Raw genomic sequence first — 24552 nt, 5'->3', positions numbered from 1 at the left:
AATGAAAACTGACAGAGCACGTCCAAGATACCGCATAAAAAACAAAAAAACAAAATGCCTGCCAGTTGACCATCTTTGATTCAATTGCGAAATATTGGACATGTATCCTGACATGTGTAATCTATGTACCAAGTTTGAATGACAACCGACAATGCATGTCCAAAATACAACATTTTCAAAAAACAAGATGGCTGCCAGTCGGCCATCTTTGATCCAATTGTGAAATAAATTGTCATGGACATGTATCCTAACATGTATAATCTATGTAACAAGTTTGAATGAAAACTGACAAAGCATGTCCAAAATACAACATTTTCAAAAAGCAAGATGGCTGCCAATCGGCCATCTTTGATCCAATTGTGAAATAAATTGTCATGGACATGTATCCTAACATGTATAATCTATGTACCAAGTTTGAATGACAACCGACAATGCATGTCCAAAATACAACATGGCTGCCAGTCGACCATTTTGAATCGAATCGCTAAACCACTGCATGTGCATATGTCCCACATAAGGTACTAGGCACGTGCGAAGAATGAATGGAATCGGTCCACAGGATTCTGAAATATGACTCTGGACAGACTGACGCACGGACGGACGGACACACGGATGGACGGACGGACTAAGGAACTCATGGACGATCGGGGGGGGGGGGATGTATCCTAACATGTATGATATATGTACTAAATTTGAATGAAAACACACAAAGCATGTCCGAAACACGACATTTTCAAAAAACAAGATGGCTGCCAGTCGGCCATCTTTGATCCAATTGTGAAATAAATTTTCATGGACATGTATCTCAACATGTATAATCTATGTACCAAGTTTGAATGAAAACTGACAAAGCATGTCCAAAATACAACATTTTCAAAAAGCAAGATGGCTGCCACTCGGCCATTTTTAATCGAATCGCTAAACCACTGCATGCGCATATGTCCCATATAAATTACTAGGCATATGCAAAGAATGAACTGAATCGGTCCAAGGGATTATGAGATATGACTCCGGACGAACGCACTGAGACCGAATTATAAGTCCCCGTTTTCGGACTTCGGGGACTGAGAATTGAACCTTTCAGAAAACTAACTTTTTTATTTTCTTAGCTTCTTCTTCTTTCTTTTCATTCAAGTCTTCCTGTACTTGTAGCAGGTCATCTGTTAGTTTTTTAAGGGCATCATGCTTGTGGTTTGCTTGCTTTGCCAACCCTGCTATTTCCTGTGACTATAAAAAAATCAATCCATTTCTCTCATAAACTACAATAATTATTTGTCATGCTAGGATGCAAAACGCAAATTTATAAAAGACATTTTAAAAGTGACAAGATAATAATGGCTAGCAAACTTAACTCTTCCAAATATCATACATACATTACTGTAATTATTAAATTTATGTCATAACTATTGAACAAAATGATTACAGGCACTGACCAAACGCTTTCCCCGGAAACCTAATTATGTTTACTGTGATTTGAAAATACGTAATTTATGATTTATTTTATTTTCAGGTTTTCTTTGTAGATGACTTCATTTCCTGAGGTATCTACATAGTATTGAAAAGTTTAACCACCACCATCCATATATTGTTCCCTTGGTTACATATGAAAACAAAATAATTTAAACGTAATATGATATTTATTTCTCAATTAAATTTATTTTCTAAACTAAGAGTTTCTTCTAAAATGTTCAGCAAAAGGTTTGATTGCAAAAAGAGTCGAAAAGTATGGTAAAGCACCCATATTCCATGTCATCTGAAAAGCAGGCTAAATTACCTGACTGTCTTTAGTGAAAACACAGATTCTAAATCAAAGGAACAAATGCTTTACATTTGTATTTTACTTTTTGCTGTGAGTGAATACTACAACCACCTCTAATGATTCAACAACTGTCTGTGTTATTTGTTGATTTCAAAGATGAATTGCTTACATCAATTACCTCATAATATGACCTTTAGGTCACAGTTGCCATTTTTAGCATTTAGTAGTTTTCTAACAGGCTATTACTTCTGTTAATACAGGTAATCAACTGCCAAGGCAGGTTTCAATACTTTACCTTCTCTTTGAGTTGTTTATCCAGAGTTGCAATCTTAGTATTAATTGCGAGTAGCTTTTTCTGCATCGGAGCATTCTTTTTCTTAGCTTCATTGAATTCTTTACCCAATTCCTCCTTCTTTTTCTTTAAATCTATGTATCTCTGGCGAGAAAGGTCATATTCCTGAATTCAAGAAATAAATTAATACAAGTCATTGACATGACAATGTTCCTGTTCCTCTCTTGCAATGATAAACAAAACTGAAATAAGAATTTTGAATCAGAAATAAATGCATGTTTGTGATATGTTGACTCAAGAACACACGAAACATTAAAGAAACCAGAGGATAGACCATTTTCCGTTCACTGCGAGAATTACGCGTTATGCGTGAAATCGAACGTAAAAACAGGACAAACAAAAGTCATAGCATCGTAGTCGCGTCAAACATCGCGTGGGATTCGACAAACGCGAAAGTATTTTGGGGACATTTCCATGCTTAATAATGTGCTGTCCACATTTGATGATAGGCAATTTCGATTAAGTAAGGGTATTCGGAAGCAATATTCCTCTGTCGAAGATCGGCCGGTCAATGTAAGCTACGAAATAAAGAAATTCTAGTTCAAAATCAAATCGTTCGATTTTTGCGGCAGACGTTCGATGCGCGTCTTTCATGCATCTCGCGAGATCTCGCAATTGTACGGAAAACCACCTATTCTTGTTTATTATGCTATTTTCAGTTACACCAACAGCACTTTTTATATATCAATACACTTGAGTGACTAGGTAACATAACACCAATACAAAAATATGTATTCTGATGCATGCAATCAAGTAGTCCCAAAACGTCATAATGATTTTATGTGACATGACATATACTGATATGTGATTGCAATCAGTTGTATGGCTTTGGAACAGCAATTTCTAAAACCAAATTGTCTAACAGACAGTCTTATTCAATCCATTTTAAATTTGTAAACAAATGTGCAATGTATGTACCAAGTTTGAACAAAATCTTTCCAAGTACGATCAAGAACCAGTTCCAGAATGGCAGAAATGTTTATTTGCAAGCTATTTTGTAAGAGATACTAGGAACTAGCCAACAAGCAAGCAAGCAGCACATGGCAGAGAATATTCCTAGACTTCGAAAGTCAAAATATCCAATTTTCCATTGTACATACATGTATCATTCACATTCATGAAGTTTAGTGTTAATTATATCACTACCAGATATGGTATGGTAAATGCCATAATATTTACACTATCATTTTCTGCACCTTTTAAAAATACAGAGAGAAAAATAAATCATGTATCAGTATCATTTTTATGGCAGCAATGTGTGAATTTCTCACTACATAACTACTTAAATGGTGCAATGACACTGACTTGTTACAATATGGACTGAAAGTTTATTTTAAAATAATATTGACAATTCTGACAATTAATAAAAACCATCGGCGGCTGTAACTGCAAAGGCGCATCCACAGACACGTCTTATTAGCAGATAATTCATGAGCATAATTCCGTAAATTATAATTTCTTCATCGTTTTGTGATGTGGGACTGTTGGTTTCTCATGAATATTAATGAGCTATATGAATATTAATGAGCTTGGTCACAGTGCAAATATTTTTTTCTTATTGGAGTCAATACATTATTATGTTACACAATTTAAAAATGAAACATTCTCAAAATGCGAATGCTGCAGACTAAAAACAGAAACAAATAAATTATTGTTGTAATATTAATATCTATTGTAAAAGGTTAAATGAAATGCATTTGAAATGTTCAGCCAGGAATATGTTCACGAATTTTATGATCTTATTTACTCCAAAAACATTCTCTTCAAAAAATCGACTACGTAATTATTTGGCGTATTGTTGTAATTTTAAATAAGGGAACAGAGGCGCAGCACCCTCATGCCATGGCCATGCGCCCCCTTACCTGGGGAGCAGATCCTCTGGCAACCATAAAATTCTGATTGACCAGGGATCACATATGGCCAGTCTTCAACTGTGACCTGTCTGATAGTAATTTTGGCCCTAAGGAAGCCATAGAATGCTCCATTTTAACTTAGAATTATCAAAAACTCCACACCCTAGTAGGGAAAACCCTATCTCCCCCACTTGGTACTTGCGCCGCTGAATTGCAGTGCTTCCTTTTGCAGTTTTTTTCTAGAAAAACCCCCGAGAGTTATGACGTGACATAACTTACTTACGATGTTATAAACCGGTTATACCAATAACTCCTCTTACTCAGTCATGATGCCATGCAAAAAATGTTACTTCTTTTTTTTTGACTTAGTTTTATTGGTTTTTTTATAAAAAAAACACAGACCCACCATGATGTTTGTGACGCATTAGTTTATGGGTCAAGAATGCCATTAATCAATCAGAATGCCACATGGTAATGCCGGTAGAACCCAAAGATTTCGGAATGATAATGATCATAAAAATTACATAAACTGTGTAAACTGACCATGAACTCCGCTTCGACCATTTTATATCGGGTTTGAATTTTTTTTGAAAGAATTTTAGCTTTCAATTTAAAGACTTTGTATATCGTCAGAAAGTATTCACTTACAAACAAAAAAGTGCTAATTTTACAAAATAATGAGTATTGTTTATAAGCCACATCGTGCGACTAGGTCTATGTTTACAAATCATGTGACTAGGTCTATTGTTTACAAATCATGTGACTAGGTCTATTGTTTACAAATTATAATCCACAACTGGCAGGATGCGTGTAGGTCGGTACATAATTATAATAACAATCGGACAATAGTCCTGGTCGGAAACATTTCCGTGGTGGCCAATAATTTTGAGTGCCGGTCAGGTCAATCACTGTATAACACTCACCACCCATGGCCTCTTTTTCTCTAATGATTCAATTCTTTCCTCATGTCTCTGTCGATCTTCAAATCTCTGCACATCGGCTTCGAGTCGAATGTTTTTCTGACGTAGTTTCTCCAATATCTCTGATTCTTCTTTGTGACCTAGTATCAATTCTTTTTCTTTCCTCCGACAATCCTTCAGGGTCTGATGGTAGTCATGCAGTTCTGGTTGTCCAACCTATAGATACACAAAAAATAGAGTTGATTTCAAGACATCAAAAGCATTATATAATATAATGATGAATTACCAAACTCAAACGAGTATTAGTGACATGTATTCATAACAGTTCTGTAATTAAAATAAATTGCAAGGGCTAAAGTCTGTGTTACAATATAGTGATGTAGTTTGAGTTTACTAGATAGAGGCATAAGTCGCAAGCAAAACAAATAGCTGAACACTATGCGTAACCCAATGCATTTTGAATGGCACAAGAGCATCATGTACTACCGGTATGTATGATCGCGTATTTTTGTATCAAATGTGAGTTTCCTTTATATCTTTAAAGTATTTTTCTTATTCTTTTATTGTCTCTATAGGATTTGTTGTTTCTTATCTGTTTCTATTTCTGTCAATTCTTCTGATGTTCAGGCAGTGTAACTTGTCGCACTTACAGATTTTTCAGTACTTTCCAATAATTCTTGTTTACTCATCTTGGCAAACTCCACCACTTTGTCCTACAGGAGGATATGTAAAAGCACATCTGACTGATATTATGGAAACAAGTTTTCTAACTCTTTGCATAAATTGAACAAAATTTGGTTATTAATATAATGAGGTTATTACGAAGATACCTTAAAAGACAGTACAGCGGGAGTATCGACCGATGTGCAATGGAGGTTGATGAGACGGCGTACTGTCTGAGTGCATACTTTGAGGTATCATCGTAATAACCTTATTATTATACATCTTTTCCTTCCAAGGATAGGTCATGGGAATGTCGAAATCAAAAAAGTTTAGAACAGAATCAGCGAACCTCTTTGTGTGGAGTACGGTCAAACCCTGGTGGCAGCCATGTTTGTTACGCGCTTAATCATTCCATATTTGGAATTTGCATTTCTTTATATGGTAGGATGATAATACCCTGTAAAATACCACAAAATTACGGCATGCTGTATGGTGCGTTATGGTGACAGATGTATAATAACGACATTTATAGAGCGTTCGCAGGATAACATGACTTTTGAGTATTTTACTGCCAAATGTTGCAAAGATATCCACATTTTTTTTGTTAATTTTAGCCAAACAGACATAATTTCCACTGCTTCCAAGTCCTAATTGAAATTATTGAAAAAAAAAAAAAAAACTTTTGAGAAAGATGAAAAATGTTGAATTTGTCGTAAAATTAAACAAATCTAGGGTTCTGTTTTCATGGATCTTTTTACAGTATTTCTAGACTTTATTAGGTGACTTACCTGTGGAAGGAACTGACAAAGATTGGCTAGCTGTATGTTGTGATTGGCAACTGTCTCTTCTACCTCCCTGTATGTTGTTCTAACTTTGTTCACATACCATGTAGATGCATTACCTTGTCTGACTATCTCCCTTCTGATCACTGTATTACCTGCTGGGTTGCTCAGTTCTACTTCTAGTAAAGCTTGACTGCGACCATACTTTACAAATTCACCAACCTTCAAGGACAGAAAAATGTAAGAGTTGTACCCTGAGAAGAAACTATTAGATTTACTGATGTTTTGGGGCAAACGTGAGATAAATTTGAAACATTTGGGAAAATATTTAACGATTTGTACTTACTCCCAATTAATTTGGAATTAGTAAATCGTTTAATCCATATGTGCTGGTATATGATGTAAAAATGTTAAACCTAAGAAGACTGACTATAATATTGGAAACCAGCTGACGTCAATGACTGAGAAATGTAAAAGACTGGCCTAGAAACAAGTACAGTCACCTGCATTGACAACATTTCTAATCACTAGATTGTGGAAGAACTTCATCAAGTATGTATATCACATTACAGTCCCAAAATATTGATAAACTTTAATAAATTCTATCAGTGCTATTAAATCAGCTTTACCGTGAAGTCAGGTTTAAGAAACCTTCTCAGCACTTAATACTCTGATAGTATTCATACCATTCAGGTTAGGTGGAATACCGAGTATACAGTTGAAGATCAGATCAAAGAAGACAATTTGGGGGTTGAGGCATAATCTTTGTAATAATAATAATCTTAATTGTAATTGTTTACTTATTGGGATCATGATAAATTTGTACTAGTAGGAAAAAAAACAATACATGTTAATATTTAGATTTGCATTATAATATTGAATTCCCCCCCTCCTTAATACATCCTATTGCATTTATTGTTTGTATTGGTTTTACCTGCAACATCAAAGTAATATAATTAAATGGAATACAAAATTACCTCTTTGGATCTTCCAAGCAGACCAGTTTTTCCACCTAATCCCAAACAAATTGCACATACTATGGTGGATTTTCCAGTTCCATTCGGTCCAATTAAGACATTTAAGTAAGGTCCCGGTTTGAATACACAATCATCATAAATCCTACACAAATTAAATTTTCACATATTAAAATTATTTCAACAAGTAATATCCATGCAGTTACACTTTTATACAGGTGAATGGTTTCTACCTGGGGTAAAATAGTTTAGCCATGTTATTATAATTTGATTGTCGTCACCAATTATTGATTTGTCTAGCTAATTGACAAATTTGTAGGAGATAACCGGGTGAGGATATGGTGAAAAGCACTGACATCTGACGTTTACTATATATTTCACATAATTTACATAATTTCAAACAATCAAATAGTTCACATAATAATCCTAAGACTCCAATAAAAGTTACTTGGGAGTTAAGAAATTTGATAAAATTGCCTTAGTGAATAAAAATAGTGTATGAACAGTCTTTATTTTTTGAAGGGCATCAAGGCAATTGATGCCTTCATGGAGGTATGTAAGGGGGTCTAAAAACTAACTCTGCGACACGATTGTGCGACTTGCCGAATGACGATTATTGCACTCTGCGAAGGGGTTGCAGTGTCACTCTGCAAAGAGCGCAATTTCCATATTGTTTTTCACACAAAACATTGCACATATTTATGTAATAATGTAGTTTTCTTTTATTAAATTTCTTTGGAACAAATAGTTGTAATTTCGCACCATGACAACAGTATGCCATATATGTATATGATTTTACGCAAAACTATGAATTTGTTTGTAATTTTTTCTGACATCAGAAAAATACCATTTCATGCAGTGTCACCTTTATTCAAAGTCTTGTTATTTTTTTTCAAATATTTATCTAATTATTTTTATAATAATAGTGATGTCAACGTATACATCCTTCACGATATGGCGCAAATCTCTAGATATAATATGATATAATAAATATATGGATTATAATTATCACTAATTATTTATTTTGGTTTCACTTTTCGATGATTAGGACCACCATGATAACATTATTAACATGAAATCTACGAACGATGCGTCATCATTTGCACGCATCAGCGATCAAACCACGATCAGTACAAACACTTACATGAAATTTTGCATTTTCACTCTCACGATTGCGCCTGTGACATGATCTTCCGACTTTGCAACTGCCAATGACTTCGTCATTTTCGTACCCGCCGAAACTTTTCTTCTCTTCGTAGCTGTCGCCATTTTAGCTTGTTGAATGTGGCGGGATACCGGATAGAGCTATGACATCCGGGACTTTAAATTTTACTTCCTGTTTACATCACATGAGTAGAGAACTGAGGTCACCACGAACGCACAAACTAATATGGTGTACGTCTGAGTCTCGGGTATTAATATTTCGGAAATTTAATCAAATTTCACTGTAAATCAAAGATTTTGAAATCAAAAATAGACTTTACAATGAATGTGATACTGGCAGTAAAACAGTATGTTTCGAAGATGATCGAAGAGGCCGGTCAAGGCATGAAAGTGCTTCTGATGGATAAAGATACGGTGAGTTCAGTTTTTAACCCATTGAGGTCAAAACAATTGTCATGTCTTTCCATTGATATAAAAAACAACGCCCATGTTCTAAGGTATGAACAATCACAGTACATGATTGTTACTGCCCAAATATTACAAAAATATTTGTTTTTTTCCTTTTTATTTTTCATTATTCATTATTCATTTAACAATAACATGATGAACTCTATACCTCTATGTGGAATGTGTGTCGTAGGGGGGGGGGGGTATCATAGATAGAAGATAGAATAGAAGATAGAATTTTTTTTATTTGGAACGTACCAATGAAATCTTGAGTAAAGTCCAAAAATAACAATAACAAAACAAAACATTCAGAACAACAAAAACTTACAGTACTAAAACATATTGTGACATAAATTGTAAGTTAAAAGTACAGAGCCCTGGCTGTGTGAAATAAAAGCGCACATGTTTGGATACGTTGCAACAACCCATTGCACATGTTTATTTTTAAGACCGCTGATACAGTCACTGGATTGTGTTGTCAGCAGAATTTGAGATACATACATCCTGTCTCTCCCTGTGGCATAATGGTATGTCTCAGACAGTGACATGGTGATTGTGAAATACCTTGGAATGTGCTGAGCCCAGTGTTGTTGGCAATGAAAATAGATATGACATCATTGACCCGAGTCTCCTACTTTAAATTGGTAGAGCTTGGATTAAGAGTGGTTTATTCCACTACCAAAATTGGCATCCTCTGTACACTGATTTGTCGACTATTTCGAGATAACCAATCATTTCGTTATATACATTTTATTATTTGCATGGCCATAAATTAACTAAGGTATTTAAGTTGAGACATAAGGGAAAATCTTTGGTCAGGAAGGTGACCTGACTTGATCCTGTAACATCTTGTGATGCTGATTCCTGACTCCAGTGAGCTGTACCCTATACAGGGGTACATATGCAGACGTGCTGTGCAGTGATCCCTGCTGATCAACAGGAACCACCGAAGCTCACTGCCTGAACTACTCCCGTTGTACCAGTGCTACCAGTAGCAGCAGATAGCAGTGCAGTTGCCGATACTCCCTGGACACAGAGCACGAGTTTAAATTGTAGTGCAGCTGCTGAGACAGTGTGCCAGATACGAAGGAACGCAACATTGCACATTGCTGTCCAATGGAGAGTGGAGTGTTCCCTGCAGCATCGATCAAGTCTCTAATTTATTTTATTTTACAGTGTATCCCTCTCCTTGCTGGTTCCAGTGACCAGCATCCCTGTTATTTGTATATTAAAGTACAGGAAACCATATATATTGTGTTGTGTTAATTTGTTATAATCGTTACTGGTATATTTCTTTCTCTGCACAGTCTCAGTTGTGGTGATATACATTCACCAAACGATCCCCACCCTGTGACAGCGGACGAGCTGAGAAGGAGGAGACTTATAAGATAAGCACGCTACCAAAGACAAAGACTATTAGACCGGTATTAAAGACAAGCTCCCCGATCCTGAATACGGTGTAGCCCCATAAAGGCCCCCCCGCATTTAACGTCACAATATCATATAATTCGGACAAGCGATTTCCACAGCAAGGGCACTGTCCATTGGTTCACCCCGATCAGCACATCCCTATACATAGAACTAGATAAATTTAGGTAAATAATGTTTCAAACCTCAAAACATGCGAAAAACAATTCAAAAATAAATTATACCTATCTCTCATCTACTCCCAACCCTAACCCTAATTTTTCCCTCTAAAAGAAAAAGTGGTTCAAACAAAATGGCAACAAATATCACGCAAAAACATCATAAAAAAAATATCACCCATGCACGCCACATAACGTTTGTTATTATTTGAATAATAATAATAATAATCTCTACAATGTATTTGAATATGTTGCTACTTGTAAGTTACAACTCCATTTGTCGACTAGAGTGAATAGTGGAATTAGACATGGAAATTCACCACACCCTGGAATGTCAAGCTCTCAACGTATGTGACACTCCTGCCAACTCCAGGAGCATGGGCCACAGGCACATTATCGATCTTTGATCTTACTGATTCACCGGGTACTGGAGAAACTTTGACAAGGGCACGCCTTCACCTTGACGCTTGTGGCACCCAAGTGGCCAACCAAGGCCTGGTTTCCACTAATGTTGGAAATAATAGTCGAGACATCGGTAGTGCTTCCAGACATCCCAGGCCTGCTGTCCCAACCGGATGGCACACCACCAGTGAGAATCTCCATCCTTGGGCAATGTTGACCTTGTCACCCTATCAGCAGTTTTATCATCCATACATTTTGTAAGCTGTCTCACTTTGCATAATTTGTGACAGAATAGAAGTACACCATCATCAAACTATACATGTACATATCATATAGTAATATATAGTGTAACTGTATATAGTGTATAGTAATATACTTATGATACACATCTTTAGTGAAAGCTAGTAGTCTAGCATCAATACCACAAACCCTTTCTTTCATATTTATATTATAAATTTCACAATTCAAACTGAAATGAAAGGGTTTCTACACTGGTAGAAACTTACCTGAAAAAATTGGAGGTTTGTGCCGCCAAATATCGTAGTTTCCCTTTTTTGAGCTAGAGTGATTGGAAATATAAATATAAAGCAGCTCAAAAATTATTTACAAGCATTATTCAAGCCATAAAAATTAATAACTATTAATTATACACAGGCTCCCATGCTTTGAATTCTCCCAAACCTACATTGTCAGGACATGTACAGTTATGAGTGTACAGTTTTTTATGAGATGTGTACAGACCTTGGTTTGAATTTCTTTGTAAATTAGTACATGTTAACCAAACATTTCTGTCTTTTTTTCTTCTCGAAATTTAGACAAGTTACGTCAGTATGGTTTACGCTCAGTCAGAGATTCTACAGAAAGAAGTCTACCTGTTTGAAAGAATTGACTCGCCAAACAGAGAAAATATGAAACATTTGAAGTGTATATGTCTTATAAGACCTACCAGAGTAAGTTATTGAAGATGAAGGCTTTTTATGTTTTGATTTCTATAAATTCTTGCATGTTCATGATTATTGAAGACCAAACAATACATCACTAATGTTGCAGATTTTCATTTACCGTGCTGAAATCTCCATAGACATTTAATTTTAAAATTGCTCATACTGAAACGAGAGGTGTCTAATAAATTCTCAACAACCAAGGTATTGTTATATATTAGTTTTGAGCGTAACTTTCATTGACATCAACTGTAATTCTGTGCTAGTTATATCACATTCATCTCTACCACTGTTGTATAGATGCGATGTGTGAAATCTTTTTCTGAATAATTTAATACCCTCGTACACATTTAAATAAATGCGTCTTGGTCTCTACCTTTATTGATATCTCGTTATTTGATAAATAACATTGATTTAGTGTAACTGTTTTGTTGATACTTTATATTTATAGGAGAATATTGAGCTACTGTGTCATGAATTGAAAAATCCAAAATATTCGCTCTATTTTATTTGTAAGTACATAACTTCTGTATACCATTCTATATCTATTTGTTTCATAGTGAGTGCCACATGTTATCATATTATTAAAGAGAGATCTGTAAAGTGTATGTTACATGATGTTTCAGATTCCGTATTCTAATTAAAACTACTTTAAAGTATTAAGACAATTAATACTGTGATACACTGATTTTTCTCTGCCAGTTAGCAATATAATAATAAGCATTCACAAGGACTGTAATTTATGGTTAAGTTTGTGTGACTGTCTAAAATAATGTACCCTTTCCCTGTGTGGAAATGGTAAAGCCAAATTACTTATCTGGTGATATAGTAATCATTGTCTTAGGTTTCGGACAACTCATTGAATACAGCTGTCTACAAATCATTTCAGGGAGGAGACAGTCACTAAATGGAAGAAATTTCTTTTTATATGACCATCCATGTTATAGATAATTTTATTATTTATTTCATATTTTGGGAAGATTTTAGCAATGTTGTGAGTAAAAGTGATGTGAAGCTGCTAGCTGAAGCTGATGACCAAGAACTTGTCCGTGAAGTCCAGGTATGTGAAAACAGAAGACTTTTAAATGTATGTACTTTATTGCCGTAGATATATCAAGAAATTTATTGGCTTGACATGGCAAGGTACTAGTTGTCTAAATATGTACAGTCAAACCTGTGTATAGCAACTTCATTCATTCAAGGACTTCATTAAAATGGTCTTTATAGACAGGTGGTCTTTATATAAAATAAAGGTTGGATTATTTTTGTATGGACTGCCAACTTATACAATTTGTTCAGTAAATAATGAGAAACACATTTATTTGAGTTGACCAAAAATCAAAATCAAAATAAATTAAAACTGTTTTATATTGCTCTGTGGGTGGTCACTATAGGCAGGTAATCCTTATACACAGGTTGCTCATGTGTTATGCCTTGGAAGTGCTTAAAAGTGGTCACTATAGTCAGGTGGTCCTTATACACAGGTTGCTCATGTGTTATGCCTTGGAAGTGCTTAAAAGTGGTCACTATAGACAGGTGGTCCTTATACACAGGTTGCTCATGTGTTATGCCTTGGAAGTGCTTAAAAGTGGTCACTATAGACAGGTGTCTTTACATAAAGGTGGTCACTATTATAAAACACAGGTTTGACTGTATTGTGTGCAGTAATGTCTTTTGTGTATTACAGGAATTCTATGGTGATTATATTGCTATTAGTCCACACATGTTTTCATTCAACCTTGTTGGTTGCTGTCAGGTAGGTCTTGGTGTAAGTATCCTAATTAGCATGCTACCTGTATGCATGTACGTTGTTTTAGAATTGAGTCTTTTCAACATGTTAATTGAGCTGTGAAGCATCATGGTGACCCATCTTTTGTTTCTTTTTGTTGATACTTTAAAAGTGTGTAGTTTATTGTAAAATTTAATTTGGAGTGTAAACATATATTTTGCATATCAATTAATTAATAAAAGTTAATATCTGTAGTGGTGTCAGAAAGTATATAGACTAGAATCACTGTAGTCATTCCACTAACGCCTAGGTATAATGCTATTAAGATCTCGTTACCTATTCAGATTTATGCAAATACAGAATTTCATAAATGGTCGATTTTGAATTGAACTTATTCATTGGGCAGTTTAAATTCTGCACACCATCACTGGATGATTCTCAGGTTGATGTCATTGTCAGCCAATCAATCATTTAAAAATTACTAGCATCATGCCTAGGCATTCTTGGAGTAAAATGAGTAGAATGATGCATAGATTCTATGCCATAAAGTATAGGAAGCTAGTAACTACAGTATGCATGGTACAAACGTAGGACAAAGTTAGTTTTCGTTCATAGTTCATAGTGAGGTGTGCAGCATGAGGCAGAAGTCATGTAGGATTTCATTCCTGTGTTTTCATGTACATGTAGCTCTAATTAGTAATTCTGATGTGTTTTGATTCCAAATAATCTTGAGAAGTGACAAAATGAATATTTAAAGATTGTAATACTATAAAGGGGTTAATTATTCACTGGGTTTTAATTTTGTTTATTTCGCTGACTGGAAAATGCGCTAAATTAAAACCTAGTGAATATGTAAAATAGAGCATAGAACACATTATTTAAATGATAAAACCGTGAATTTAAAACCCACTGAATATGCCTGAAATGGTAAATCAGCGAAATTTAAATCCAGTGAAAATTTATCATTTTACAGTGTGGTGATATGCATGTACATATAAAGGTTAACCAATCATGATGGAGTTTCATCAAGATTTGTTTATTTACTTCTCATCTGTTCTTTTTCAGGGTATCACTTGGAATCCAGCAGCACTCAATAGAGTTTGCGCCGGATTGACTGCAGTCTTGTTATCGTTAAAGAAATGTCCAATGATAAGGTATCAGAATTCATCAGAAATGGCAAAACGATTGGCTGAGAATGTTAGGGTATGGATTAACACCAATATAGAACACTTGTTTCTCTTTTACCATGTCACATGTCCAAGTATCCTTGCCTTGTAGATGTATTCATACAGAATTTGCATATCACACTGCTTATCAAATTATAGTTAAAAATGTTAAAAATTATATGATATTACAATTATTTTCTTTCTTGATTTTTAGCAAGTCATATCGAAAGACGCTGGTTTATTTGATTTCAGAAGAACTGATGTTCCGCCGTTAGTGTTGATTTTGGACAGAAAGGATGACTGTGTTACACCATTGTTAAACCAGGTAAATATGTATTCTAATGAGGGATGACGGGTGTGGGTGTGGGTGGGGGGTGCTCTGTGTAGTTTATGGGTAAATAAAAAGTTTTAAGATCTATGTTTGCCACATTCCTTGGTGTGTACCAATAGAAGATTTTAAGGTCAGTCATGTCTAAGACCGTCTGTTCTGTTTTTTTTTATAGCACAGAGTCTTGCTTTATATTCACACTGTAGATGTTTTTATAGCACAGATTCTTGTTGTATATTTACATTGTAGATGTTTGTGTTTAATTACAGTGGACATATCAAGCAATGGTGCATGAATTATTAGGTATCAACAACAACAGAATTGATTTGTCATCAGTTCCGGGAATAACCAGAGACTTACAAGAAGTAGTACTTTCATCTGAGCATGATGAATTTTATACAAATGTGAGTTGTTGTGTGTCACCTTAAAAAAACTCAAAAAGCACCATTTTGTTTGTAAACAGGTCTTTATTTTAAAGGGTGACAGTCGTCGTTCCGCGTCCTGTTCGATATGGGACTCATAATGACGTATACAACGCGTGTAAAATACATTGTTTATTTACATGAAATTCGAACACGCGACGACCACCGCGCTTTAAGATATTAATAATTTTGATACACCTATAGGTGTTACTGCCCAAATATGGGTATTTGTCCCTGGGATCATTTTCGTGATGTTAGTTTTCGTTCGAAAAACACTAAACAGAGCTGGTTAATTATGCCCCTGTTTATCAGTCTGTTAATTATTTCTTGCATGATTACATCAAGAATGTGACCAAATTCATTCCTGTTTTTGATTTTTTTTATCAGAATATGTATATGAATTTTGGTGAAATTGGAACTAATATAAAAGAATTGATGGATGACTTTCAGAGAAAATCGCAGAGTCAAAAAAAGATAGAATCTATTTCAGACATGAAGGTACATGTATTGCATGGTCTATATTGCTTCATACACCATTACAGCAACATTGCCAGCTAAGTTGCTGACTGTTTTGTTGAATGCATCTCAAGACAGACAGGGTAGAAAATAACATGCTAGATATAGTCACATTATTTTATAGAGTTGATTTATAACACTTTTCCAAAATATGAATGCTTTTAGCAAGATTTGCTATATAATGAATGATGCATATCACAAAAAAACAATGTCCCCACTGTCAATGATATCATACCCAATAATCTCCGTTCTATGTCCCAGTACGGCTTCATGGTCTTCATGGAAAACCTCTAGTACACTGTAAACCGTTTTATTCTCACTGCTAGAAATTTTTTCACTGGCTTGCAAAATAAAAAAAAAAAATTGTCACTTGCGATATTATTAAAGCATTTAGAGTATTTTTGACTCCCATGTGCGAAGCACAAAATGGGAGTCTTTGCAGTTAGTGTGTCTGTATGTGTGTATGTGTGTATGTGTGTATGTGTGTATGTGTGTGTGTATGTGTGTATGTGTGTCAGACTGTTCCACTGCTATCTCAAGAACCATACATCAGTTTTTGATGAAACTTGGTGCATAGATGCTCTGGGCCAATGCGCAGATTTGATTAGGTTTTGGTAAAAATCCATGCTCGTTAATTACCTAATTTGCATGATAATTAGCTAATTTTTAGCTGTTCTATGACTGTTCCACTGATATCTAAAGAACCACTCATTGGATTTTGATGAAACTTGGTACATAGATGCTCTGAACATATGCGCAGATTTGATTAATTTTTGGTAAAAATCCGTGCATATTAATTACCTAATTTGCATGATAATTAGCTATTTTTTAGTGGTTCCATGACTGTTCCACTGATATCTAAACAACCACTCATTGGATTTTGATGAAACTTGGTACATAGATGCTCTGAACTAATGCTAGGTTTTGATTAGTTTTTGGTAATAATCCGTGGATACTAATTACCTAAATTGCATAATGATTAGTCAATTTTCGGTTTTTCCACTGATATCTCAAGTACTAATCATCACATTTCAATGGAACTTGGTACATAGATGTCATTCGACACTGCACAGACCTGATAGTTTTTATGGTAATATCAGTACATATTAATTACCTAATTTGCATAATTAATTAATTTTCAGCATTTGATATAAGTAGTTAGCATTACATTTCAATGAAACTTGGTACTTACATACTCAAGGACTATGCAGAGATTGATTGTTTTCGATAAATATTTGTGCATATTAATCACCTAATTTGCATAATTAGTTAATTTTCAGCTTTTCCACGGTATCTCAAGTACTAATCATCGCATTTCAATGAAACTTGGTACATAGATCCTTTAGGACTATGCAGAGACCTGATTAGTTTTAGGGTAAATAATTGTGCATATTAATTACCTAATTTGCATAATTAATTTTCAGCTTTTCTACTGATATCTAAAGTACTAATCATCACATTTCAATGAATCTAGAATTATGCAGACCCAATTAGTTTCCGGTAAATATTTGTGCATATTAATCACCTAATTTGCATAATTAACCAACTTTCACACTGATATCTCAGGTACTATACATCACATATCAATGAATGTACATGGATGCTGTAGGACAATAGACAGACCTGAATAATTGTGGGTTAAAATCTGTACATATTAATTACTTAATTTGCATAATTAACCAATTTTAAGCTTTCACACTGATATCTAAAGTACCGTAAAAACTCCAAAATTTCGACCGGTTTTAAATAATTGATGTTAGAAATGTGACGTGTTTTTAGAGTCAAAATTAAGGTGCATTTTCGGACGGTCGAATTTTTCAGAATAGAAATCAGCAAATGAAAAAATGGGGATGATAGACAGTGTGCTTCATTAGTTTAAAAAAAATGCAATGTCCGTCAATTGACGTAAACTTCCTCATGTTTCACGGTAAAAGCAAAGGTCGTGGCTGAGTTGTAACTCAAAATCTAAACAAAGTCATCAATCAGTGAGTATTATGACAAGCAAAACAAAACATCAAGACGCAGAGAAGAGGTCAGCACAAAACTAATAGGTCAAAAGACAAAGCTGTCTCGCACTACCTAGGAAAACTTGCGAATGTTCGAAGTACAGGTACCCATTGGACAAAAGATACATGGAAGTTTAGCAAACTATCTCCCCGACCCAGTGCAATGTATCCGGTTAGAATCAAAGCTCACGTGTCCCTTATTTGAGGGACCAAATTCTGCCGTAAATTCGCCCTTGGATTAAAAAATAAAATGGGATTTAAGAAAATAAAATGGGACTTTTAAGGTGTATTTTGGCGTCATTTTTCAGACATTTCAATCAATCCTGCCGGCTAAAATAGAGTAAGTTTTACCGTAGTCATTGACGTCTGTCTATTCAAGAGTACACGTGTATGATTTTTATCGTGACTAGCGTGAGCGGGTAAGCTTCCTTTCGAGAATGAGCTGTTATCACTGTGAACAATGTTAAATTATTCTTCAGATGACCAGTTTATTTTTTAAAAACAACTAATTTTTTTATTTAAAAAAAATCATGCCGTTTTCGCATCAAAATCCAAGCCAAAATATCGTACTACAACATCAATCTCTTCCGCATTGCGTTCAATAACATTAACATATTTAAATAAGCTATGGTAATTTGAACACGTTGGCATCATCCAGCTTTTTGATTGGTTAATTAGCGATTTGACCTATTTGACCTAAGAGAACATGGCGGATATCCTACAGCATCAAACGTTTATACGAGACCGGAATCATTCGCTTACGATGAAACTAAGTTGACTTTTATTTTTATTTCATAACCATTCAACAAATTTATTTTGTGTACATTATTATAATCACTACTGAGTACAGTAATAATCAACAATTCAGAAACGCAGCATGCCGAGATTTTTGTGTTCGTTTTTATTTGAAACTTTGTTTATTTAGAATATATTTTCGTTACCAATAAAATAAAAATCTCTCAGTCAATCAGAAACCCGGATTCATGCCTTCGAGGAAGGTCCCGTTTGAACGCTCACATCGGTGTTTTTTTCGTTTGGGGGAAAACTAAAACTGGTCGCAATTTTCGAATAAGAATGAGTCAGCAATTTTTAGTGGAGTCGAAAATTTGGAGGTAAATAAAACACCGAAACCCGGCAAATAAATAGGCGGACGAATTTTTAGAGGAGTCGAAGTTTTGGAGTTTTCACGGTACTAATTATTCCATTTCAATGAAACTTAGTACAAAGATGCTCTAGGACAATGTACAAACCTAATTAGTTTGGGGTAAAAATCTGTTCATATTAATTCCCTAATAAGCATAATAATTCATAATTTTTGGGTTCTAATCACATTTCAATTAAACTTGGAGACATAGATTTTCTGTTACATTGCGCAGACCTCATTAGTTTTACACTCAAATCTGGTCATATTAATTTTCTGATTTGCATAATTAGTTTTCAGCTAAGTAATTTCGAATTATATTTAATGTGTTTCTAATACTCTCAGCACATGGGAGTTCTTTCTAAGCTTTCTTTGATTCATTTTGGCTTTACTTTTTTCCAGGCATTCGTTGAAAACTACCCCCAATTCAAGAAGATGTCTGGAACAGTAGCAAAGCATGTGACTGTGGTTGGAGAGTTATCACGACTTATCGGTGCCAGAAATCTATTAGAAGTGTCAGAATGTGAACAAGAGTTAGCTTGCCAGTCTGATCACTCAGAGGCTTTAAGGGTATAACTACTGTAAAATATTTTTGGAATTTGGTAATAGGTGATTTTCCGTACAACTGCGAGATCTCGCGAGATGCATGAAAGACGCGCGTCGAACGTCTGCTGTAAAAATCGAACAATTTGATTTTCAACTCGAATTTCTTTATTTCGTAGCTCACATCGACCGGCCGATCTTCGACAGAGGAATATTGCTTCCGAATACCTTCACCTAATCGAAATTGTCTATCATCAAATGTGGACAGCACATTATTAAGCATGGAAATGTCCTCCAAAATACTTTCGCGTTTGAAGTTCACTGCTACAAAATGTCATGCTTTTTCCTGAATCACAAAAAATTATATTTGCATCTTTTTTGTGAATAAGTTTTTGATCTTACAGCTGTGTTGAAATAAACTGATCAGAATAACCACAATCTCCCTTACAATATTTTACATTTGACGTAATGCATCGCCATACTTAGAGACGATTTGCACACTTGCATGTAGCTAAAGGAATAGAATTTGTAATTCATATTTCCAGTCAAGTTGACAATCTGTGGTATTTGTTTCATGATGGTGAACTTATGCAGCGCTCAGCAGAGGCCATCTTTGAAACACTAACAATATTGGTCGTTGAGGTGATGGTATTTCTAAAACTAATATACAAATCATTATATAGTGCAAGTTTTCAGAACAATTTTCACACATGTTCTTGGCTTCTCATTTATCATTCTATACTCTTATGTTTTGTTTTTCTTAGAAAATTCGTAATGTACTAGCCAATGAAAAGGTGTCTGAGTTGGATACATTTCGTTTAGTTGCCTTGTATGCTCTGAGATATGAGAGACACAGTAATAACGACCTATCAGCATTAATGGAGGCTATGGCTAGGAAGGGTATGAGTGAAAAATATAGGCGGGTAAGTAAAAGTACAAGTAAGTGTGTTCTGATAGTGATCTCGCTCGTAAATATCATGATAAAAATGACCATTCAGTGGGTGGGGAAGATTATGAATTTAATACTTTTCACCAAATAAACCTGCAATTTATTTTTAAATATTTGATTTAAGACCTTGTAGCCAATAATGAAAAGTTATGTCTAAAATTAAGATATTATAGAAATATACCTAAAAATGAGATAAAATGCTGGCAGGAATACTTGTGTTTAAAAAGTTATTAACGTCAGATGTATTCGTAGTGAGGTATACCAAAAAATTAACTTAATAAACTGACCACAGGTAATGTCGTGGTTGCTGGTCGACCCCCGATCCTGAGTAAGTGTGTTTCAGACATAATGGTAAGGCTAAATCCACTGACTGAGACTGACTGACTGATTAACTAATGGATGTGACTTTTAAATGTTAAGAAATGTCGCCTGGCACAAAAATATTTAAAAAAATCAAACAATTTAGGTATCTTCATTTTATCTGTTGGTGTGATGTATTAAGCACAAAACTGATATTCATTGACAAACAGAGTGAATACATACACAAATGGGCGATGCGTTTAATTATTTTACCTACAATTTAATACTGCAAGTATTAAACATAGAACATAATTTAGCAGTGCTTCAGATTTTGGTGAATACATTTTTGTGTATTTAAAATTAAAATATAATAGTAATAGTGTCAAAAATAAAACTGTCGTTGTATTTGTACATTCTAATTTGGATGTGTTAATCCTCTTGTTGCCTCTTAGATGATAAAATCCTTGTTAGATTATGGGGGAAATCGAGCCAGAGGTAGTGATTTATTTGGAACTAAAAATCCGATCTCACAAGCCAGGAGATTCTTTAAAGGTTTGAAGGTAAGGACATGTCATATAATTTATGAATAATCAGGAAAGTATTTTATGGTTGTATCTTGGAATGTATGTCAAGTAGGACATTTACATGTGTTGTTGTCAAGCAAATATGTCAAATAGATGCATATTAGATTTCTTTAAAAAGGTATGAGCAATAAAATAATTACCATATAAACAACTGAACTCCTACTTTTGCTGCTTAATACAATTAGTGAATACATGTATATAGAAAATATCCTTAAAGATTGGATATGACTTTTGTGATCTGATTTGTAACATTGAAGCAATAGCTGTATATCTAAGGGACGACGTCAAAAGATCGATGTCGGATAAAAAACTTAATTCCTTTAGTTTTTTTCCAAACCCCCCTACCCCCCACTGAAACTTAATCGATAAATATTGGTCATGGCGTCAGACTACATTCCCCATTAAATACAAATTGATAATCGGACAGTAGTATTGCATAGCAGTTGGTTGTCGGTTGGGTGTAAAAAGATTTTACAAATGCACCTCATTTGACGCACAGATTTACATTCGAACCAAACCATTTTTCTGTTTTTTTCCCTTTTCGGTTATTTCTGTCCATGATTGAATAGAAAAAAAAAACGAACTACAAATACTTCAAGATTTTTTGAACTTCATTAAAAAATAAAATCGTTTTTGTAGGATGGAAACTTTTTGAGCTCAAAACCCCCCACCCCCAAACTAAAGGAAATAAGTTTTTTATCCGACATCGATCTTTTAACGTCGTCCCTAAGGACAACAAAATCTATATCCACCCAATAAATGTGTTTTGTTAAATTTTTAATTTTCGTTCGCTCCCCGATGAAGAAGTGACATGGCATTTTTTGCATGCATATTCAAATTAGTGAAATGCATCACCTGTCAGCGGACAATTTGCTAAACGGTGAAATTGAGAAAAATTACATGACATATGACCATCTGTGATATGATTGTCACTCATTGATCTGTGGATTCATCTGAAGTGTCAGTCCTATGTGCCACAACCTGAATTAGAAACTTTGAATTTAATACCAATACTTCTTGATTGGGTCTTGATTGAACAAAGTCATTTTACTTGATGGGATGAATTTGATCAAATAAATATTTTTTTATTTTTTGACAGGGTGTTGAAAACATTTATACTCAGCACACTCCGCTGTTACAAGAGACATTGGATCAACTTATCAAAGGAAAATTAAAAGAATCTAGTTTTCCATATCTCGGACCAAGCCAACTCAGAGACAGGTAGGGGTATACGCTAGTATTGTGTTCATCAGGAATTACATTCTCATGTATTTTTCTCAGTGTTAGATTTCTATTGTCTACATGGTTTGATCAACATTTTTGAAATAATATAGAAAAGATTTATGTGGGTTATACAATTTTGTGAACTGATTCACCAATTATTATTCCAGACAATTCGTAAAATTTAATGATAGTGATTTTTCATACATAAACTACCGGTACTCTATTGCAAACATATGTATGCAGTATGTTTTCAAAAACTGCTGTAAAAAAGTTTGATTGCACCAGGATGCTCTCTTAATATAACGCGGCTCATAGAGCAAAGACGACAATAGAGTCATGCCCACTATTCGTTAGGTGAACATTTAATTTCAAATACCACCCCTTTGTAACTATCTTTTATGTGTTTTTATTTTTGTATTAGACCTCAAGACATCATTGTGTTTATGATTGGTGGTTCAACTTACGAGGAGGCGTTTTCTGTATATAATTTAAATAAAACCACTACAGGGGTGAGGATTGTCCTTGGTGGCACCACAGTGCACAACTGCAAAAGGTACGTTTTAAATACCACTACTGAAATAGGAGAGTGCTTATTTATTTACTACTTTATTTCTTTTACTTTAATCAAGTATTTTTTTGTAAAATTAAGCTTTTGCTGATCTTTCTTATCACTTTCAGTTTTCTGGAGGAGGTTTCCTTAGCAACACAGTCATCAATCGGAGGTATGCCTAGGAGAACTCCTAGCACGAGCTCAAGAACATCAAATAATCGACGGTTTTGAATTGATCTGCAGAAAAAGTTAGAACTAGTGTTGCTGTAAATGTATATATTTGGAATGGAATTGCATGAAGAAAAGTTTTAAAATAATGTATGACTTGTAATATCTGAAGAATTGATGATTTTGATTACCAAAAATCAGATTTTTAGGTGTGCAACAACGTCAGTGTGTCGTCAAATGTGTTCAGCTTACCTTACAGTCTCTAATTAGCCAGTAAAAAAACTGCTTACATCTTTCAGTGATGTGGCTGATTACAATGCAAAAGCCCATTGGTTATTGCCTGTTACCCATCCATATCTGTCAGGACTGTATATGCAAATTACCTATGGGTCAAAGGTTATTGATGGAATAATAGCAATTGGTTCTGTAAGGTCATAGGTCTTACAACAAAATGCATAGAAAATGAGGTTTATGGCTATTGTGGTGAAACAGAAGGAACAGACGAAACATAGCAAGCCTTCATCATACGGTAGATTCTCAGTGCACTTCAAATGTAATCGCAGTCTGTTTTTCACCACCTAGAAACAGGTGGCCAGATTTGCATGCAATTACCGTAAAAAAGTGGTATAATATTTGCATATCTGATGATACTGCATGAAGCACCCACTCACCCCCCCCCCCCAACTTTCGAATTGTGTCTTTAAAACAAGTGGGGTCATGCATGTAAAGTACTAATGTACAAAATTTACTGGTTTCCCCAATATTTATAGTAGATATTTCGACACTATGTAAACATTAGTGTCTGTAATTGTACTTAGCCCTACAGCATGTTATTGAATCTCAACTAGATTTGTAAAATATTTACATTATATGCAAGAAATAATTAAAGTCAGACTCAAAAGGTCACTTGTCATTTTAGTAAATATTTTGGTTCCTTTCATCAAATGGACTTGTGCCACTGGTGAATCCATCCATCCAACCAAATTACAGATCCAGAGTGGCAGAAATGATTGATATTGTTGAGATTTAGGATATATACGAGTGATGTTTGAGTATGGTCAGCCAAGGCACGTCTGAAATGTA

At 34.6% G+C, this 24552-nt stretch overlaps 2 protein-coding genes across 3 annotated transcripts in view; one reads left to right on the top strand and one right to left on the bottom strand.

The window, feature by feature from the left end:
• LOC100378370 (structural maintenance of chromosomes protein 5-like) overlaps positions 1-8624 on the bottom strand; it is a 33210-nt gene extending 24586 nt beyond the window's left edge. Inside the window, exons 1-7 of the mRNA XM_006816689.3 lie at positions 8448-8624; positions 7307-7448; positions 6336-6551; positions 5535-5597; positions 4888-5100; positions 2055-2216; positions 1094-1227 (exon numbers count right to left, since the gene is read on the bottom strand). Of these exons, the coding sequence (XP_006816752.2) occupies positions 1094-1227; positions 2055-2216; positions 4888-5100; positions 5535-5597; positions 6336-6551; positions 7307-7448; positions 8448-8572 (1055 nt within the window). The 5' untranslated portion in view covers positions 8573-8624. The remainder of the gene's footprint in view (positions 1-1093; positions 1228-2054; positions 2217-4887; positions 5101-5534; positions 5598-6335; positions 6552-7306; positions 7449-8447) is intronic.
• Positions 8625-8672: 48 nt separating this feature from the next.
• On the top strand, positions 8673-24375 carry LOC100378519 (vacuolar protein sorting-associated protein 45-like). Of its 2 annotated transcripts, none has more exons than XM_002734916.4 (15): positions 8673-8881; positions 11718-11852; positions 12295-12355; positions 12824-12903; positions 13531-13599; positions 14638-14775; positions 14953-15063; positions 15336-15470; positions 15876-15986; positions 19554-19721; positions 20459-20617; positions 21396-21503; positions 22627-22748; positions 23173-23304; positions 23430-24375. In XM_002734916.4, exons 1-15 carry the CDS (start codon positions 8789-8791, stop codon positions 23530-23532), a joined length of 1725 nt encoding a protein of 574 aa, XP_002734962.1. In that variant the 5' UTR covers positions 8673-8788; the 3' UTR covers positions 23533-24375. The 2 variants fall into 2 exon arrangements, with proteins under 2 accessions (XP_002734962.1, XP_085363211.1); XM_085507085.1 differs by having other exon boundaries at positions 13531-13611.
• The last annotated feature ends 177 nt before the right edge of the window (positions 24376-24552 follow it).

Source organism: Saccoglossus kowalevskii, chromosome 13 (assembly GCF_978046115.1).
Source record: "Saccoglossus kowalevskii chromosome 13, keSacKowa6.1, whole genome shotgun sequence".
Classification (NCBI taxonomy): domain Eukaryota; kingdom Metazoa; phylum Hemichordata; class Enteropneusta; family Harrimaniidae; genus Saccoglossus; species Saccoglossus kowalevskii.
This window is presented reverse-complemented; position numbering and strand designations above follow the sequence as displayed.

Bases quoted from the DNA above. Each gene is read 5' to 3' on its own strand.
- LOC100378519 (XM_085507085.1), top strand. From the start codon at position 8,789: ATGAATGTGATACTGGCAGTAAAACAGTATGTTTCGAAGATGATCGAA. The intron at 8,882-11,717 runs GTGAGTTCAGTT...CTCGAAATTTAG, and splicing joins TTCTGATGGATAAAGATACG to ACAAGTTACGTCAGTATGGT. The intron at 22,749-23,172 runs GTAGGGGTATAC...TTTTTGTATTAG, and splicing joins CCAAGCCAACTCAGAGACAG to ACCTCAAGACATCATTGTGT.